This window comes from Haliotis rufescens, unplaced genomic scaffold, assembly GCF_023055435.1.
Source record: "Haliotis rufescens isolate VD_foot unplaced genomic scaffold, xgHalRufe1.0.p SCAF_5, whole genome shotgun sequence".
Lineage (NCBI taxonomy): Eukaryota > Metazoa > Mollusca > Gastropoda > Lepetellida > Haliotidae > Haliotis > Haliotis rufescens.
In genome coordinates this window covers 29,633,162-29,652,738 of record NW_025964223.1, presented here as the reverse complement: position 1 = coordinate 29,652,738, position 19,577 = coordinate 29,633,162, and the positions used below count along the sequence as shown (strand labels likewise).

Genomic DNA, 19,577 nt, shown 5'->3' with positions numbered 1-19,577 from the left:
ATGTCTGCTGGGGTTAGTTTGTATATAAGCAGTAGAGAGATGGCTGGTGCAGGGCAGGTAGGTTACAGTTGGGATGTCTGCTGGGGTGTGTTTGTATATAAGCAGTAGAGAGATGGCTGGTGCAGGGCAGGTAGGTTACAGTTGGGATGTCTGCTGGGGTGTGTTTGTATATAAGCAGTAGAGAGATGGCTGGTGCAGGGCAGGTAGGTTACAGTTGGGATGTCTGCTGGGGTGTGTTTGTATATAAACAGTAGAGAGATGGCTGGTGCAGGGCAGGTAGGTTACAGTTGGGATGTCTGCTGGGGTGTGTTTGTATATAAGCAGTAGAGAGATGGCTGGTGCAGGGCAGGTAGGTGACAGTTGGGATGTCTGCTGGGGTGTGTTTGTATATAAGCAGTAGAAAGATGGCTGGTGCAGGGCAGGTAGGTTACAGTTGGGATGTCTGCTGGGGTGTGTTTGTATATAAGCAGTAGGAAGATGGCTGGTGCAGGGCAGGTAGGTGACAGTTGGGATGTCTGCTGGGGTGTGTTTGTATATAAGCAGTAGAGAGATGGCTGGTGCAGGGCAGGTAGGTTACAGTTGGGATGTCTGCTGGGGTGTGTTTGTATATAAGCAGTAGAGAGATGGCTGGTGCAGGGCAGGTAGGTTACAGTTGGGATGTCTGCTGGGTTGTGTTTGTATATAAGCAGTAGAAAGATGGCTGGTGCAGGGCAGGTAGGTTACAGTTGGGATGTCTGCTGGGGTGTGTTTGTATATAAGCAGTAGAGAGATGGCTGGTGCAGGGCAGGTAGGTTACAGTTGGGATGTCTGCTGGGGTGTGTTTGTATATAAGCAGTAGAAAGATGGCTGGTGCAGGGCAGGTAGGTTACAGTTGGGATGTCTGCTGGGGCGTGTTTGTATATAAGCAGTAGAGAGATGGCTGGTGCAGGGCAGGTAGGTTACAGTTGGGATGTCTGCTGGGGTGTGTTTGTATATAAGCAGTAGAAAGATGGCTGGTGCAGGGCAGGTAGGTTACAGTTGGGATGTCTGCTGGGGTGTGTTTGTATATAAGCAGTAGAGAGATGGCTGGTGCAGGGCAGGTAGGTTACTGTTGGGATGTCTGCTGGGGTGTGTTTGTATATAAGCAGTAGAAAGATGGCTGGTGCAAGGCAGGTAGGTTACAGTTGGGATGTCTGCTGGGGTGTGTTTGTATATAAGCAGTAGAAAGATGGCTGGTGCAGGGCAGGTAGGTTACAGTTGGGATGTCTGCTGGGGTGTGTTTGTATATAAGCAGTAGAGAGATGGCTGGTGCAGGGCAGGTAGGTTACAGTTGGGATGACTGCTGGGGTGTGTTTGTATATAAGCAGTAGAGAGATGGCTGGTGCAGGGCAGGTAGGTTACAGTTGGGATGTCTGCTGGGGTGTGTTTGTATATAAGCAGTAGAGAGATGGCTGGTGCAGGGCAGGTAGGTTACAGTTGGGATGTCTGCTGGGGTGTGTTTGTATATAAGCAGTAGAGAGATGGCTGGTGCAGGGCAGGTAGGTTACAGTTGGGATGTCTGCTGGGGTGTGTTTGTATATAAGCAGTAGAGAGATGGCTGGTGCAGGGCAGGTAGGTTACAGTTGGGATGTCTGCTGGGGTGTGTTTGTATATAAGCAGTAGAGAGATGGCTGGTGCAGGGCAGGTAGGTTACAGTTGGGATGTCTGCTGGGGTGTGTTTGTATATAAGCAGTAGAGAGATGGCTGGTGCAGGGCAGGTAGGTTACAGTTGGGATGTCTGCTGGGGTGTGTTTGTATATAAGCAGTAGAAAGATGGCTGGTGCAGGGCAGGTAGGTTACAGTTGGGATGTCTGCTGGGGTGTGTTTGTATATAAGCAGTAGAGAGATGGCTGGTGCAGGGCAGGTAGGTTACAGTTGGGATGTCTGCTGGGGTGTGTTTGTATATAAGCAGTAGAGAGATGGCTGGTGCAGGGCAGGTAGGTTACAGTTGGGATGTCTGCTGGGGTGTGTTTGTATATAAGCAGTAGAGAGATGGCTGGTGCAGGGCAGGTAGGTTACAGTTGGGATGTCTGCTGGGGTGTGTTTGTATATAAGCAGTAGAGAGATGGCTGGTGCAGGGCAGGTAGGTTACAGTTGGGATGTCTGCTGGGGTGTGTTTGTATATAAGCAGTAGAAAGATGGCTGGTGCAGGGCAGGTAGGTTACAGTTGGGATGTCTGTATGTTGTAGGTGTAAAAGTGAGACTGTATGTTGTAGGTGTAGAAGTGAGACTGTATGTTGTAGGTGTAGATGTGAGACTGTATGTTGTAGGTGTAGAAGTGAGACTGTATGTTGTAGGTGTAGAAGTGAGACTGTATGTTGTAGGTGTAGATGTGAGGCTGTTTGTTGTAGGTGTGAGACTGTATGTTGTCGGTGTGAGACTGTATGTTGTAGGTGTGAGACTGTATGTTGTAGGTGTAGAAGTGAGACTGTATGTTGTAGGTGTAGATGTGAGACTGTATGTTGTAGGTGTAGATGTGAGGCTGTTTGTTGTAGGTGTGAGACTGTATGTTGTCGGTGTGAGACTGTATGTTGTAGGTGTGAGACTGTATGTTGTAGGTGTAGAAGTGAGACTGTATGTTGTAGGTGTAGAAGTGAGACTGTATGTTGTAGGTGTAGAAGTGAGACTGTATGTTGTAGGTGTAGATGTGAGGCTGTTTGTTGTAGGTGTAGAAGTGAGACTGTATGTTGTAGGTGTGAGACTGTATGTTGTAGGTGTAGAAGTGAGACTGTATGTTGTAGGTGTAGAAGTGAGACGGTATGTTGTAGGTGTAGAAGTGAGACTGTATGTTGTAGGTGTAGAAGTGAGACTGTATGTTGTAGGTGTAGATGTGAGTCTGTATGTTGTAGGTGTAGAAGTGAGACTGTATGTTGTAGGTGTAGAAGTGAGACTGTATGTTGTAGGTGTAGAAGTGAGACTGTATGTTGTAGGTGTAGATGTGAGACTGTATGTTGTAGGTGTGAGACTGTATGTTGTAGGTGTGAGACTGTATGTTGTAGGTGTAGATGTGAGACTGTATGTTGTAGGTGTGAGACTGTATGTTGTAGAAGTGAGACTGTATGTTGTAGGTGTAGAAGTGAGACGGTATGTTGTAGGTGTAGAAGTGAGACTGTATGTTGTAGGTGTAGAAGTGAGACTGTATGACTGTATGTTGTAGGTGTGAGACTGTATGTTGTAGGTGTGAGACTGTATGTTGTAGGTGTAGATGTGAGACTGTATGTTGTAGGTGTAGATGTGAGACTGTATGTTGTAGGTGTGAGACTGTATGTTGTAGAAGTGAGACTGTATGTTGTAGGTGTAGAAGTGAGACGGTATGTTGTAGGTGTAGATGTGAGACTGTATGTTGTAGGTGTAGAAGTGAGACTGTATGTTGTAGGTGTAGATGTGAGGCTGTTTGTTCTAGGTGTGAGACTGTATGTTGTAGGTGTAGAAGTGAGACTGTATGTTGTAGGTGTGTCACAGCATCCATGTGGAATATAATGTGGAGGTGCATCACGTGTTAGATGGAACAGAGATGACGACTTATGGATATTCAGCTTCAGAACCTTTCAAGGCTCCACAGTCACATGTTTCAGGTAATAGACGTTACTTTAACTCATTGAATACAGTCTTTGGCTAAACACAACTATAGATTTAACCTGTATAACCTTGGACTCATTCTCATGTTCCAGAAAATAAAAAATTTATACGTAACTGATCTGATAACAGATGATATGTAGATATACAAAAGACGCAGGCCTATACTTTCACAAGGCAATCGTAGAGCTGCAATCATTGTAAATTCTTAATATCATTATCTCGTCCACTTGCACAAAGTGATTCAAGGCTAAGGTCATAAGGTTGGATGAGATGGTATTTAATTGTGTATAGTGGGAAGTTAAGGTTAATTGCTATTTTGTGTATTGTGCACAGCCAAAAACTACATCTTATGGCTTCAGGTGAACATGCAGGAGATAACAAACTCAGTCAGTGAAAATGAGAAATTTGATGATTTACCATTTCAAATATATTTCTTGTTATGCGAGACATTGTTTTATATGCAGAGATTAAGATCACCGTGTGTTTTTGTCTTATAAACTCGGACAGAAATTGCAATCAGCTGTACACACATTTTCCCCCAATCTACCGGTGTTAAAGTTAAAAAAGTACCCAATAATATTACTTAAAAGAACTTTGAGGCAATGATCGGAAGAAATACTATCTGAAACTATTATTTTATCAGGAATAATATATTCTGATATTGTGTTATTTTAGTTGAAGCTTTTGCTATATAGTTAAAATAAAAAAAACCCAAGCTTAATATTTTGGTATATTCCATAATATCTAGGTATGGAACAATGTGAAGTTATTTCTCCATTTTTCCAGGTTTTCTGGCTAAACGTTGGAGTATGTCATTCTATTCACTAAATTCCTGTGACTCCCTGTAATATTTCGCAAGTGAGATGAAATGAAGTGTAAAATGTTTTGTTGTAGACAGTTGGCCAGTGTATGTTCGTCTCAGCAATGGGAAAGTTTATGGTTGTGATTTCATCGTCAGTGCAACGGGCGTAGTCCCCAACACACAGCCATTTGTTGGTGACAATTTGGTACGTACCCCTAACACAAGCAGTTGAGATGAGACACATCCTGAACCAATAGCAGACTTGCTGTACAATCAGAGTTAATTAACATGATCAGATGATGCTTAATGTGACTTTCAGTATGTACTTCTATGCTGCACAGTGTCATGTACCAAATATATTCACTTAAAATCTGTTTCTAAACAGATTGTTGTATCAAAATTTCAATGTAAGTGCCGAAGCAGTGTTTTTTTACTGTGAGTTTTGCCACATCGTCTGACCTGTTAGGTGAACAACTCCACATTAAGCTGGAGAACTGTACCATACATCTTAGGTGAACCATGGGCTGCATCTCCACATTCAGCTGGAGTACTGGTACCATACATGTTAGGTGAACCATGGGCTGCATCTCCACATTCAACTGGAGTACTGTACCATACATGTTAGGTGAACCATGGGCTGCATCTCCACATTCAGCTGGAGAACTGTACCATATATGTTATGTGAACCATGGGCTGCATCTCCACATTCAGCTGGAGAACTGTACCTTACATGTTAGGTGAACCATGGGCTGCATCTCCACATTCAGCTGGAGTACTGGTACCTTACATGTTAGGTGAACCATGGGCTGCATCTCCACATTCAGCTGGAGTACTGGTACCTTACATGTTAGGTGAACCATGGGCTGCATCTCCACATTCAGCTGGAGTACTGTACCATACACGTTAAGTGAACCATGGGCTGCATCTCCACATTCAGCTGGAGTACTGGTACCTTACATGTTAGGTGAACCATGGGCTGCATCTCCACATTCAGCTGGAGAACTGTACCATATATGTTAGGTGAACCATGGGCTGCATCTCCACATTCAGCTGGAGTACTGGTACCATACATGTTAGGTGAACCATGGGCTGCATCTCCACATTCAGCTGGAGTACTGGTACCATACATGTTAGGTGAACCATGGGCTGCATCTCCACATTCAGCTGGAGAACTGTACCATATATGTTAGGTGAACCATGGGCTGCATCTCCACATTCAGCTGGAGTACTGGTACCATACATGTTAGGTGAACCAAGGGCTGCATCTCCATTCAGCTGGAGTACTGGTACCATACATGTTAGGTGAACCATGGGCTGCATCTCCACATTCAGCTGGAGTACTGGTACCATACATGTTAGGTGAACCATGGGCTGCATCTCCACATTCAGCTGGAGTACTGGTACCATACATGTTAGGTGAACCATGGGCTGCATCTCCACATTCAGCTGGAGTACTGGTACCAAACATGTCAGGTGAACCATGGGCTGCATCTCCACATTCAGCTGGAGAACTGTACCATACATCTTAGGTGAACCATGGGCTGCATCTCCACATTCAGCTGGAGTACTGGTGCCATACATGTTAGGTGAACCAGTGGCTGCATCTCCATTCAGCTGGAGTACTGTACCATACATGTTAGGTGAACCATGGGCTGCATCTCCACATACAGCTGGAGTACTGTACCATACATCCTAGGTGAACCATGGGCTGCATCTCCATTCAGCTGGAGTACTGGTACCATACATGTTAGGTGAACCATGGGCTGCATCTCCACATTCAGCTGGAGAACTGTACCTTACATGTTAGGTGAACCATGGGCTGCATCTCCACATTCAGCTGGAGAACTGTACCATACATGTTAGGTGAACCATGGGCTGCATCTCCACATTCAGCTGGAGTACTGGTGCCATACATGTTAGGTGAACCATTGGCTGCATCTCCACATTCAGCTGGAGAACTGTACCATACATCTTAGGTGAACCATGGGCTGCATCTCCACATTCAGCTGGAGAACTGTACCATACATGTTAGGTGAACCATGGGCTGCATCTCCATTCAGCTGGAGTACTGGTACCATACATGTTAGGTGAACCATGGGCTGCATCTCCACATTCAGCTGGAGAACTGTACCATACATGTCAGGTGAACCATGGGCTGCATCTCCACATTCAGATGCAGAACTGTACCATACATGTTAGGTGAACCAGTGGCTGCATCTCCACATTCAACTGGAGTACTGTACCATATATGTTAGGTGAACCATTGGCTGCATCTCCACATTCAGCTGGAGTACCTTACATGTCAGGTGAACCATGGGCTGCATCTCCACATTCAACTGGAATACTGTACCATATATGTTAGGTGAACCATGGGCTGCATCTCCACATTCAGCTGGAGTACCGGTACCATGGTCAGCTGTGATGTCACCGACCTCTTCACCAACATCCCTTTACAAGAAGTATTTGACATCCTCCACAACAAAAATCAACGACCTAGACACCAAACTCACCACAGATAGCATCATCAAACTAGCCTCCAGCTGCTTTGACACCTCATATTTTACTGGCCACAGGGCATTGTGTGAATGTGATGAGCAAAAGAAGACTTTATTCAAGGCATCACAATGTTGTAAAAAAAGGTTTTTTTCTTTTCCCCCGACCATTTCTCTAACTGAACATTTTTGTACTTGAATATGGTGAAAGTGTCATAAAATTAGTACTTCATAAGCCAGGATAACTTGAAGCCTGGTGGCTCTATTTACTTCTGTGAACATGCTTCTCCTGTGAACATTCTGAAAAAGACAGGATGAGGAGCTGCTTCTTATGACACTATTGTGTTCAAATCATTAGATTTAGTGTTGATTACATATCCAGGTGAGCTGCAGTGCCATGTAACCACTTGTCTGCAGATATTTTTAAAGTCTCATGCATGTAGTAGTGATAATATTATATCAATATTTGTGTATATGGTAAGTGATGACAGGTCAGAGTGACCTTCTTTCGATGAGTTGCACAAGTTACATTTTGTAAATACTAATAAGTGATTTTTCACCCAAACTTGAGAAGTGTTTTGCTTAGAGGGATGAAATGTCACATATATATCATCTTTAGGGTGGTGGTATTGAAGAGGTAAGGTTTTGAGTGACAGGTTGTTTAATAGGCATGTTCAACAGGGTAATAATACACAGGGTTGTTGGACAAGGATGTGATGATGGGTTTATGACTGTATGTTCTGTTTGCAGCTATCAGTGTCCCCTGATGGAGGTATTGAAGTTAACAGTTGTATGGAAACCTCTGCTACTGATGTATATGCTGCTGGTGATGTGTGCACAGCATCATGGGAACACTCCAAGCACTGGCTCCAGGTACCTGGGAAATCCCCCTTTAATCACTCACTTCTTATTGTTGATTACGTTCAAGCTGTTAGCGCAATTGGCGCCTGCTCAAGAGAAAGACCACAGCAGTTGAAGCATGGTATGATGCAGACTCTTTGTATTCAGGGGAAGAGGAATATGTCAGATTAATGGTTTTGAATTTATGTAAGAAGATGACAAATTTACTAATGTTCTAGTATTGATGTGTGCAGATGAGGCTACAGTACTGTTGTTGTTTGTTTCTGGAATATTGTAACGTTTTGTGAAACAAGATGGTGTCACTTCTTCTGTCACTTCTAAGATGTGCTCGGTTTGCCTCACTCACACAAGAGGTTTTCGCCAAGGTTGCGAAATCGTGGAAGTAGGCGAAAGGGAAGGAAGTAACCAAGAAGACAGAGGCACTGACTGCAATCACTGCTGTCAATGAAGAGCTATGTCCTGAGCTGCAGGAGGATATCCCAAGACCTTCCCCAGAGCCTCAGAGTCCATCCCAGGCGCCTCAGAGTCCACCCCAGGCACCATGCCTACACTGTCCATAAACATGTTAGAAGAATTTATGAAGACACCTTACCTGCCATAATGGATCAGTGTCTGACAGCGATTTCTTACTTGGATGGCTGCCATCAGGCAAGATCAGCAATCACCCCTGCAGGACATGAGTGGTGGAACAAGTATCTTGGCTGAGTTAATTGGAGCAGAGAGACAACATTAAAGATTACGTCACCATAGGCTTGAAACGGGAACTGTATGGTGGCATGGAAGGCCAGCAACTGTCAGCCCCACAGAAGAAAGCCTCAAAACTGTCAACATTAAAGCTTGCTACACGATCATTGCTGATCTTCATCTTAGCCTATCATTTGACAATCCAGGGAACCGGTCGGGCACCAGCAACATCACAGGCTAGGATCTTGGCCCAGAGCTGGACACAGATGGATCAGGATTACCCCTGAACAAACAAATCTATTTCGCGCACGTATCACACAAAACCTCAAAATATGATCAAACCTGGAGGAAGAAGAGATTGACTTTTCTGACTGTCTGGCAACCAGATCTTTGAGAAGAAATCCTTTCCAACTGGCTATGTATATGGCTTAGATTTCAATCTGATGTGTTATATGGAAGTGTATGTAATTGTTTAACAGTGATTGTAGCTGTGTTGCATTGTTTCTTTTGGGATTTGGTATAAGCTCATTGCATTGTGTTTGGACAGTGATCAGTCATCAGGAAGTTACTATATTTAAATGCTAGTGTGGTGTGTAAACTTCTGGTATGGTGTATATCGCGGATGGTGATAGTATGTTAAGGAAAATTCTTGATGGTACAGTGCTGATAGACTGGTGAGGACACTGTGTGGAACCTTACTGTGGCTGGGTAGGTTATGTATAAGGGGACAATAGCGTGTTTACATTTCTCTCACGCATTACTTCGCTTCAGAACCAGCTTTCATGTGAGGATCGCTGTTGCGCAGTGGAAGGCGACGTTCACGTGTCTACCTTTCATCTTTTCTACTTCACTTGAAATTATACGATTAATGGGGAACTTAACGTGATTCTCTTCTTAACACGTATGACGAACTAAACACGATTCTCTTTTTAAGACATGTGGGAAACTAAATGTGAATCTTTTCTTATGAAAATGAAGAAACTATGGTAGGTCCATGACCACGAATGCAGGAAATGAATAGCTAACTATAGTACACACTTTACGTTTCTAAGGGCCACGAATATTGGCCCATCTAGTTTATACAAAGACCACGAATATTGGTCCAGCGACAACTAGTTGCTATAAAGACCACGAATATTGGTCACGACCGTAAAGTGTGTCTTGCTCCAATGAACGAAAAACCCAAAACTGACCATTGCAATGCATCACGTGTCAGCATTCATTTTCTGCACGTGAAACGGATGCCACGATCTGATTTCTGTGAAGCATGTGGCGTTTATGCTAAATGTTCATGTTACATGAACCGAAAAAATGTTTGATTTGTTTTTATTATTTTCTCTCCTCAACAATTGCTCATCCTCTCTGATTCCCTGTCTAGCCCATTTCGGAAACTTGACCACTTGTGGTATCACCGCTGTAATTTTATATTTGATACTGACCACTGCCATCATATTATTTTTTGCAATTGAAAATTCTACTACCACTCTATTTTGTACTGCCATTGTAATTTCTGTGCAATAATTTGTCTTATTTTTTACTTATCCTGCATTACTCCTGAAAGCATATTACTGCTTGTTCTTGACAGAGAAAAGAGCTGTGTGAAGGTCTTGAAGAAGTTGTTCCAACTAGCTGAGAGGCCAACCCTATCACGCAGCTCCCACATGACCAAAGGAAGTGACGTCACAGATCCTCACATTACTCTTGTCACTTGCTGAGTGAAGACCTGTTTTTTTGCTGTAGCATAAACTGATTCAAAACCTTACGTGTTTGCTCTTAGAGTTATTGTTTTTTGTCTTTGTGTTGTGCCTACGGTTTGCATTTTGTACATTCTGTGTTTGATAAACATGTGCATAACGTAATTAGATACTTACTGGCGTTTTCTCAAAAGAAAACATAATGCTAGGTGTCTTGTTGTTTCAAGTAGGAATCTTGAATATTTTACGTGGCCAGTGAGTTAATGAACTGGCTTGTGTTCTATATTCTTTTTGTTTGGTGCCCCATGATTGGCGTATCCTCGCAAATATGTTTGTTTTCATTGTATGTTGTCTTACGTTTGTTGTAATAATTGTTTCATAAACCCACGCAGTGGGATAAACAAATTATAGCATACATAATCGGGCAGGGACGCATTGTGATTTTACACTGCTTAATTGCAGATATCATGTCATCCTGCTCAAAGTACCGGCGTAATATGTCGGCGTGGGATCCCCACCCCCTGTGCCTTAATTGTACATCTCAATGCCTCCATGGTCACCGATGTAAAGACTGTCTACTGCTTTCACCCACAGCTTTCAGTCAGTATCTCTGTGTGTCTAAGAAACGTGGAACACAACAGGCCAGGAAACACTGGCGCAGGATGTCCAACCTCTCCGAGAATTCGCCTACCAGATTGTAAATCTCGGATGACTACCCTCGGACTTCAACTGCTACCTTAATGTAGGACCCCATGGTCTTGGTCTCGTCCCTGAGCACTCTGACGACCACTACAGCGTCTCTATCTTTACGGCGGCGGCCACCTTGACACCCGGCATGGTGCTCACTTACCAAACGACGCCTATACTTTCCTCCGGACAGACGCTTGGTCTCCCACAGGCGCCCCCACCTACGGCACATGACGCCCATGATAGACGCCTCTCTCCTTCAGTACATTCAGTACTTGCAGACCAGGCAGACGTCGACGCCAGCACCCTTACAGACGCCTCAACAAGCGCCTCCTATAGCGCCTCTGCAGACGCCTCTTCAAGCCCCTATCTTTCCTACAGCGCTCGTGCCTCTGCCTCTGCCTCGTCGGTCGACTATACAGACGCCATCTACCTCTCGTTACTCCGTGGACTCAGCTTCCCCAAGTACGTCTTTACGTCGGAGTGACAGTAGATCTGATCATCAGTGTCATCGATTAAGGAGCCGCTCCCCGGTTCGCAGACGCTATCGGTCTGACTCCTCGGAGGGCGCCTTCGTCTCGTGTTATGACGACACCCCCACGGACAGAGAGTCCCACCTGGGTTAAGACCCAGTTTGCAGACTTTCTGGCCGACAGAATGGAGGCAATCGCCCCCTCACCCGGCCTAGAAGTCTATAGCAAGACAGCCATCCGTGATGACCCTACTTCGATCCCACCTGACCCACTGATCAGAGACATGTCCTCCAGAGCCATACTGCAAGACTTATCGGAGGATAGCCCCCATAGGATTGACCACCTAACAACTGTCATATCCTACCTCCAACATCAAGTGGAACAAATGCGCTCTCATATGCGCGCCGCTCTGATTGAGGTCACAGCCAATAGACGCTTAGAGTACCTTGCCTTGTCGGACTGGGACCTAGAGTTTAAGAGAGACCTTTTGCGCCAACCTTGGTCTGCCTCTGACCTCTTTAATGGACAGGTATCCAAGATGCACTCCCGGATCTCAGCCTTCGCCCGAGATGAGACGGCGCTCAAGCTCCTGGCAAGGGTGTCACAGCCAGCCTTTATTAAGGTGTCCTAGTCTGGCTCTTACCAGCCCCAACGCCAAACCCTCCAGACTCGGGGTAGGGGCTCCATCTAAACCTCTCAGGGCAGAGGCAGAGGAAAAGGGAAGTCCTCGGGCGCATACCAGTCCCACCGCGGCCACCCCCAGCCGTCCAAGTTGTTGACACTCCATTAGGTGGGAGACTGGGTCGATTCTGGCAGAATTTGGAGATCCTGGGGACGAACATTATCCGACATGGGTACAAGCTGATGTTTCTAGACGACCTGCCACTCACGTCGTCCACCATAGCTGACACCTACCCCCCCTACTCAACAGAAGCTACTGAGCCGGAACATCACGGCGCCGCTAGACAAGAAAGCCATAGAGGTTATACACTCCCCAGCCATCACACTGGGCTTCTATTCACCTAGTTCCTAAGAAGGACTCGGACAAACACAGGATGATCCACAACCTCACCGCTTTCAACAAACACTACCTGTCGCGTCCACCTTATTTCAGGATGACCACGCTCAGGCTACTGCGATCACGGATCCAGGCACAGGATTTTCTCATCAGCGGGGATATCGAGGACGCCTACCTACATGTCCCTATACACCGCGAAGACTGGAAATTCCTCTGCTTCATCATTGGCAGATTTGCCAATACTCGTACCTCCATCGCAGGGACATTCAGTTCGAGGCGTACTGAATCATTGGGACACTGTCACTCTACTCTGCCACAGGGACTTCACCATCTGGCTCCTGTACCAGCAGGACTTGACCTACAGAAGAAGGCTCCAACTGCGCCCAATACAGATGTTCCTGGCTCCTTACCAAGCCGATAGACTCGTACCTCCATCGCCGGGACATTCAGTTCGAGGCATACTGAATCATTGGGACACTGTCACTCTACTCCGCCACAGGGACTTCACCCTCTGGCTCCTGTACCAGCAGGACTTGACCTACAGAGGAAGGCTCCAACTGCGCCCAATACAGATGTTCCTGGCTCCTTACATCAGGCGCTAGGACCCCTCAGTATCCATCGTCCTCCCGGATCTCCGGTGGTGGACAGTGGAATCGAATGTCTTAGGCGGCGTCCCCTTGACAGGGCTTACGACCTCTCTGCACCTATTCGTAGACGCGTCCCTGCAGGGATTGGACGCACACCTGGAGGGACAGGTCTCCTCTTGGCTGTGGTCTGCCGATCAGCGCCTATGGCACATCAACAACCTCGAACTTGAGGCGCTTATCTTGAACATCGCTCATTTGAAGCAGGCCCTTAGACACATCCTGCTCTCCATCTCAACGGACAACTTAACCGTCATATGGTGGGAACGACTCATTCAACCTCGCACCTTCAACAGACGTTCCAATCATCTGGGTGGATCATCTGGGGATTCAGTTCCAGGTTCAACAGGCAAAGTCGCACCCTTAGAGTGGAAGCTTCACCCAGAGGCCTTCGCTCTTGTTTGTCGAGACCAACCATGGTCTCCTCAACATAGACCTATTCGCCACCAGCCAGAACTACCAGATCCCGACCTACATATCTCCGGTCCAGGATCCACTCAACTCTGCATCGCCTCATTCCTGGCAGGGTTCATGCTCCATCTGCATCACAAGCGTAAGGTCAAGGGCAGTACCACCATGACCTACCTTGTGGCACTCAACTCCGTCCTGGCAGTTCCGAAAGATCGGCGCATGACGAAAATCCTGGAACTCCAGGCTCTGTTCCACTCATTCAGGCTGGAAGACCAAAAGGCGAAATTCCGTCCTCCAGCTTGGGACATGAATGTCATTCTCACCTTTCGAGCCACGATGTCATTCTACAATCTGACGAAAAAGTCTGTCTTCCTACTGGCGCTCGCTATAGCAGCCCGTGTCAGTGAGCTACACGCCCTGGACGTCACGAGCATCCCCTTTGAGCATGGAACACACGGAGCCGTGCATCTGGGCCTGTGCTGGGACTTCATTCCAAAGAATCAGCTCCCAGGACAGCCTGAGAGATCGTTCCTCATCCCTCCCCTCTCATCGGTTGTGAGCATGGAAGACGAACTAGAGCTCCGCCTATGTCCGGTTAGAGCGCTTTGTTGCCGCAACACGATCGCCCTTTGGCTACGAGCCATCATTCTCCAGGACTACGAGGCCGTGGGATTGGACCCTCGACGCTCCAACAACCCGCACGAGATCCGAGCGGTTGCCTCCGACATGGCGCTACATAGCAACTGCTCTCTATGCGCCATCATGGAGATATGTTTCTGGCGATCCAACATGGTCTTTTGCCAGTCACTACCTGCAAGACGTCACATTGGAGGATGTGCAATGCACGCACAGCTTTGGTCCGTTAGTAGTGGCCCAACAGGTCACCACTACTACACGTCACTGACCTCGCCTCTTAGTCCAGAGCCGGCCTTTCGACCTCCCCTGGCGTATGCCCTGGACTAGAATTTCATGCCCACTTTAATACGGCTCGGTACTCCAGTGTAGACCTAACTGAGGACTATTGTCAGGCTGCGTAGTACCAGGACACAACACATACGTGACTCTTCCCTTCCATGTAATGGTCATCCTGGCTATCCATACAGCCAAAGACGGGCTGAGGGAAACAGAGTTTTCCCATACATGGAGTGGTCACCCGAAGCCAACCACACAGCCAAAGATTGGCTAGGGAACAGAGTCTGGAAATAGTCTGGAAGAAGATGAAAGTCCAAATCTGAAGGTATGCCTTCCACCATTTCCGTCCAATAAAGATGCATTAAGGAGTAATGCAGGATAAGTAAAAAATCTAGTAAAATCCTAGATATTTTTTATATTTGTATACTTATCCTGCATTACTGCGTCTGAAGGGACCCAACCATCGTAGAGCTACCTCCCCACGATGCCTTCCGATGTTTTGGACTCCAGAGTAATGTGAGGATCCGTGACGTCACTTCCTTTGGTCATGTGGGAGCTGCGTGATAGGGTTGGCCTCTCAGTTAGTTGAAACAACTTCTCCAAGCAAAGACCTTCACACAGCTCTTTTCTCTGTCAAGCACAAGCAAGTAATATGCATTAAGGAGTAATGCAGGATAAGTATACAAATATAAAAAATATCTAGGATTTTACTAGGATTTATAATTTATGTAATTCATTTATTGATTATATACCGCTTGTTGGTTGTTTTTTGGTTACAAACTTGGTTCTTTTACGTACAGATTTCTGATTTCTTATTGCTTCAATTTGGGAATCAACATGTAAGATATGCCAACATCAGGACCAATGTGGGGAAAACTGGTAACATTCGCAGAAAATTGGAAGCCCATCATGTCTGAGGATACAACAGCTGGACAATGTCCTCATCACTTGGGCGTTCAGTAACAAGGATGTCTCGGTCTGCGTCTATGTACTCTTGGAGAGTCACTTCAGTTGGGATGTCAATTTCTTCAACTCAGTGGGGATATCCCTCAAGTCTGATAACAGAATGCCTTCAGGTTCGTCACTCTTGGATTCAGCCTCACCATCGGTCGACACGAAGCAACCATTTCGGAAACAGTTCTTGATTCATGTTGCATGTTGCGGTGAACCGAATCTCAATTGCATTCAGTATGCTTATCACATGGTCTTGTTTTTTATCCAAACAGGATAGCATATTTGTCATCATCTCATGTTTGTAATGTTGTTTGAGACTAGTGATAATGCCCTGGGCCATCGGTTGGATCTTAGATGTTGTGTTTGGTGGCAGAAACACAAGCTTAATGTTTGTCAGATTAGACACAGTTTGGTGCACAGGGCAGTTTTCGGTGCCCGTCATATTGGCTGATACTAACAGATTTATGGAAGTTAAGAGGTTGTTGGAAGTCGTTGACGATGTTTGTGTCAACTGCTGTGCATTCACCATGCTTAATGTTTGTTTTACAGACAAGATTAGTCTTGTCACAGGTAAGATTAACGTAAAGCAAGTTTTACATGGTTGAATTGTCACTGCTGATAGTGTTGATTGCGCATAGCCAAGTGTCAGTGACACTTGACACTGAGTGAGATTTCTCAGTTCGCTATACACATCACTAATTAGTGGTATTTGGGCTTGTCGGGGATCAGGTGTCAGTTTGCTATGTACATTAGTTCACTGTAGAGAGTTTGTTATATACGTACATTTTATATGATAATATAGAGGAGATAAATCTGGGGTTTTGTCACACTTTTTATCCGTTTGTACTCTATCTGTGTTCGTTAATTTTTTAACTTATCTTTCATTACTGCTTAATTCATTTACCTTGTACCCTGTCGTACCCTTGCGATATTATCGTTATTAAAGTGGTGTTTTTTCGTGTCCCTTGCGTAAACTTATTCTTCATAAACCCACATGGCTGGGATAAAAGATAACATACATAATTGGGAATGCATTTTGATTACATACTGCTATCATTGCAGATACATGCCATGTTGTATCAAGTGCCACGGCAATAAGTCTGGGTGGGACTCTCATCCCTTGTGTCTCAGCACCACTGTCTGCTCCCAGGTTACTAAAAGTACCTTCAGGTATCTTGGAAACTACAGACACACCAGGCCCGGAAACGTCGACCTGATTCGTCCAAACTACTATACCCCCACCAGCCACAAACATCTCTGTATCAGGCAGGATCCCTTTGGCGTCCATTACCCTATCTATGTCTTCTTCGAGGATTACATCTACCACCTCATCAGCCATACAGACCATGTCCTCCTTTGTTGATACAATGCTCACACTGATGCCCATCCCTTCAGCGTTGATATACTTTTCTTCATCTTCTACTATGACGCCTGGCATGGTGCCGAGGACCCTGATCTCCTCTCTCTGTCATACCCGTTATCGATGGCGCGCCTCCACTTGACTTTGCCAAGCTATCCCTTACCCCCTCCTTCAAGGTGCCCAAATACAGGAAGGACAACTTTCCTGGACATTGCGGACAGCGCTCATACACTTTATGATGATTTGCACAGCATGAGGGGGTCCAACCGTTCCACAACCATCCGTGTCCCGGACACAAGATTCGCATACATTGGGACGGAGATACGTCAAGCCTCTATCCTTTATGGCATCCACCTCCAGAGCCATCATCCAAGACCTCTCCGAGGATAACCCACACCGTCTCGACCACCATGCCACTGTCATGGCCTACCATAGCATTAGATAGATCATATGAGGGCTCACATGTGTGCAGCATTTGTAGAGATCACCACTCCCAGACATTCGGCTACCTGGTGCTCACAGGAGTGGACTATTTACATGCTTCACCAAGCCGGCAGCCACCTACCTTCATCTGAGCAATGAACATCGAACACTGCCTTCTGCACCACCTCATCCACCAGGGATTTTACATAATGCCTCCTTCATCTGTTGGGATGGATCATCAATGTGTGGAAAACGGAGATCAAGGTCGTTCAATCTCCAGTTCATCGGAGGCCTCTTTCAGACTGACCAACCCTCCTCTCTGTACCCAGAGACAGGTGGCACAGAATCCAATACCACCTCCCCCCAGCACTTCAACAACCCCATATCCTTTGCCAGTGGCAGGCGCTTCTGGGTCTACTCACGTCAGCCCTTGACCTGACCTCCAGAGGAAGGCTTCAACTGCACCCAAGACAAATGTTCCTTGTTCCCTCCATCGGGCGCCAAGACCAATCCGCCTCCATTGTCCTCCTAGACCACCTCAAGCCAATGGTGGACAGTGGAGTCAAATGTCTAAGGAGGCATCTCCTTGACCGAGCCCGCAACCTCATTATGCCTCTTCGTCAACGCCTCTCTCCAAGGCTGGGGAGCACATCTAGAAGGCCAAGTCGCCTCGGGGCTGTGGTTCGCTGTTCAGCATCAGTGGCACATCAATAAACTAGAACTAGAGGCTCTCATCCTGGCTCTCTCTCACTGTAAAACAGATGCTTTGGCGCTTGGATCACCACATCCACGGACAACATCACCATCGTATGGTACCTCCACAATCAGGGGATGACCTACTCTGCCTCCCTGTTACGGCAGACGTTCCCTCTCCAAACCGGACGTGTTCGATCTTGTCTGTCGACACCTCGGCAACCATAACATCGACCTGTTTGCCACCAGCCAGAACTTGCAGGTCTTGATCTTCATAACTCCAGTGCTGGATCCACAAATCAGGGCAAATCCACAAATCTAGGCAGTCGATGCCCTCAATGTCCCCTCAACGTCCCCTGGGAAAGACAAAAAGCGTACACATTTCCACCTCCAGTACTCCTTCCCAGGGTCCTTAAAAAGATCAGGTCGACCTAGAGCCTCGCTCTGACTTTGATAGCACCTTGGTGGCCTGCGAGGGGCTAGTCTGTTGACCCCCTAGAACTCCCAGATTGGCCAAACCTCACAGCAAACGGCCCAAACCCAGCTCCAGACAGGTTACATCTTCACGCCTGGTCCATCTACAAAGAGCCCTAAGCGCCAATGGTTACTCAGCAAGGTTGGCAAAGGCAATCACCTTGGTGCACAAAGCTTCTTCCAGGGACCTGTATGAAGACAAGTGACGCTCCTTTGACAGTTTCTGCCACCTCTGCGTCAGCCCAATTCTTGGCTGAATTGCTACTGTTTTTGCACCACAAGCGTTGTCTGAAGGGCAGCACCATTAGGACCTACATTGTGGCCCTTAACTCCATCTTGACAGTTCTGGAACATCAAAAGATGACCAAGATTCCTTTGAGCCATTCCACTCGCCGTCTTACTACAACCTCACCAAGAAGACAGTCTTCATTTTGGCTCTAGCAACAGTAGCACGGGTGAGCGAACTGCATGCAGAGGGCATGGAGCCGTTCATCTTGGCCAAGAATCAACTCCGAGGACAGCTGGACAGATCCTTCACCATCCCACCGCTCTTTTTGATAGTGGGGGTTGAAGATAAACAGGAACTTCTACTATGTCTCCCAAGAATCGTTGATGACAACATTGCTGCCTTTTCATCCCGGTATCTACGGCATCGCAAATAGAATTCACATGCAAGTAGTTTGCCCTATGGCTTCGTGCCACCATTTTTCAGGCCCATTAGGCCGCGGAACTGGACCCTTCTTGAGCCAACAAACCGAATGAGACCCAGGCGGTCGCCTCTCTCAACCTTGGCGCTTCACAGCAGCTGCTCCATCCCTGCTGTTATGGAACAGTCTTTGCCAGCCACTACTTGCAAGATGTCGCCTTAGAAGACGTGGGAGGCGTCCACAGCTTTGGCCCTTTTGTGGTTGCCCAGCAGGTCACCGCCTCAAGGCACCACTGATGCTTCCACATGACCAGAGCCGACCTTCCTACCTCTCCAGTGTGTGTCACCCTAGACTAGGAGGTTACACGCTGCACGCATTGGCTCGGTTCCTTACCGACAGGAATGGTCACTCAAGGGCGTACATCGCTGTTGCTGATTGATAGGAATCTATGGAGAGTTTATTGAAGATCACATCTGAAGGTATGTCCTCCACCATGCCGTCCAATATAGACGCATTAAGGAGTAATGCAGGATAAGTTAAAAAATCAAGTAAAATCCTAGATACTTTTTATATTTGTATACTTATCATGTATTACTTCGTCCAAAGTGGTCAACCAGTCGCAGAGCTGCCTCCCCATGATGTCTTCAGATGTTCCGGCTTTTAGCAGTAATGTGCTGATCTGTGATGTCACCCCTTCTGTGGTCACATGGGAGCTGTGTGATAGTGTTGGCCATTCAGCTAGTTGAAACAA

General features: G+C 46.5%; 1 protein-coding gene across 3 annotated transcripts in view; it reads left to right on the top strand.

Moving 5' to 3' along the window:
• Window positions 1-19,577, top strand: part of LOC124116880 (pyridine nucleotide-disulfide oxidoreductase domain-containing protein 1-like) — a 58,431-nt gene that overhangs the window by 34,247 nt on the left and 4,607 nt on the right. For 2 of the 3 annotated variants that reach the window (XR_007218349.1, XM_048384167.1), the window contains exons 9-11: window positions 3,470-3,593; window positions 4,492-4,604; window positions 7,642-7,764. Coding sequence is in view for 2 of the 3 variants with exons in the window: in XM_048384167.1 (XP_048240124.1) it covers window positions 3,470-3,593; window positions 4,492-4,604; window positions 7,642-7,764 (360 nt within the window). In the remaining variant the exon portion in view is untranslated. Of the gene's footprint in view, window positions 1-1,068; window positions 1,080-3,469; window positions 3,594-4,491; window positions 4,605-7,641; window positions 7,765-19,577 lie in introns of all 3 variants that reach the window. The other variant, XM_048384168.1, reaches the window with a different exon arrangement.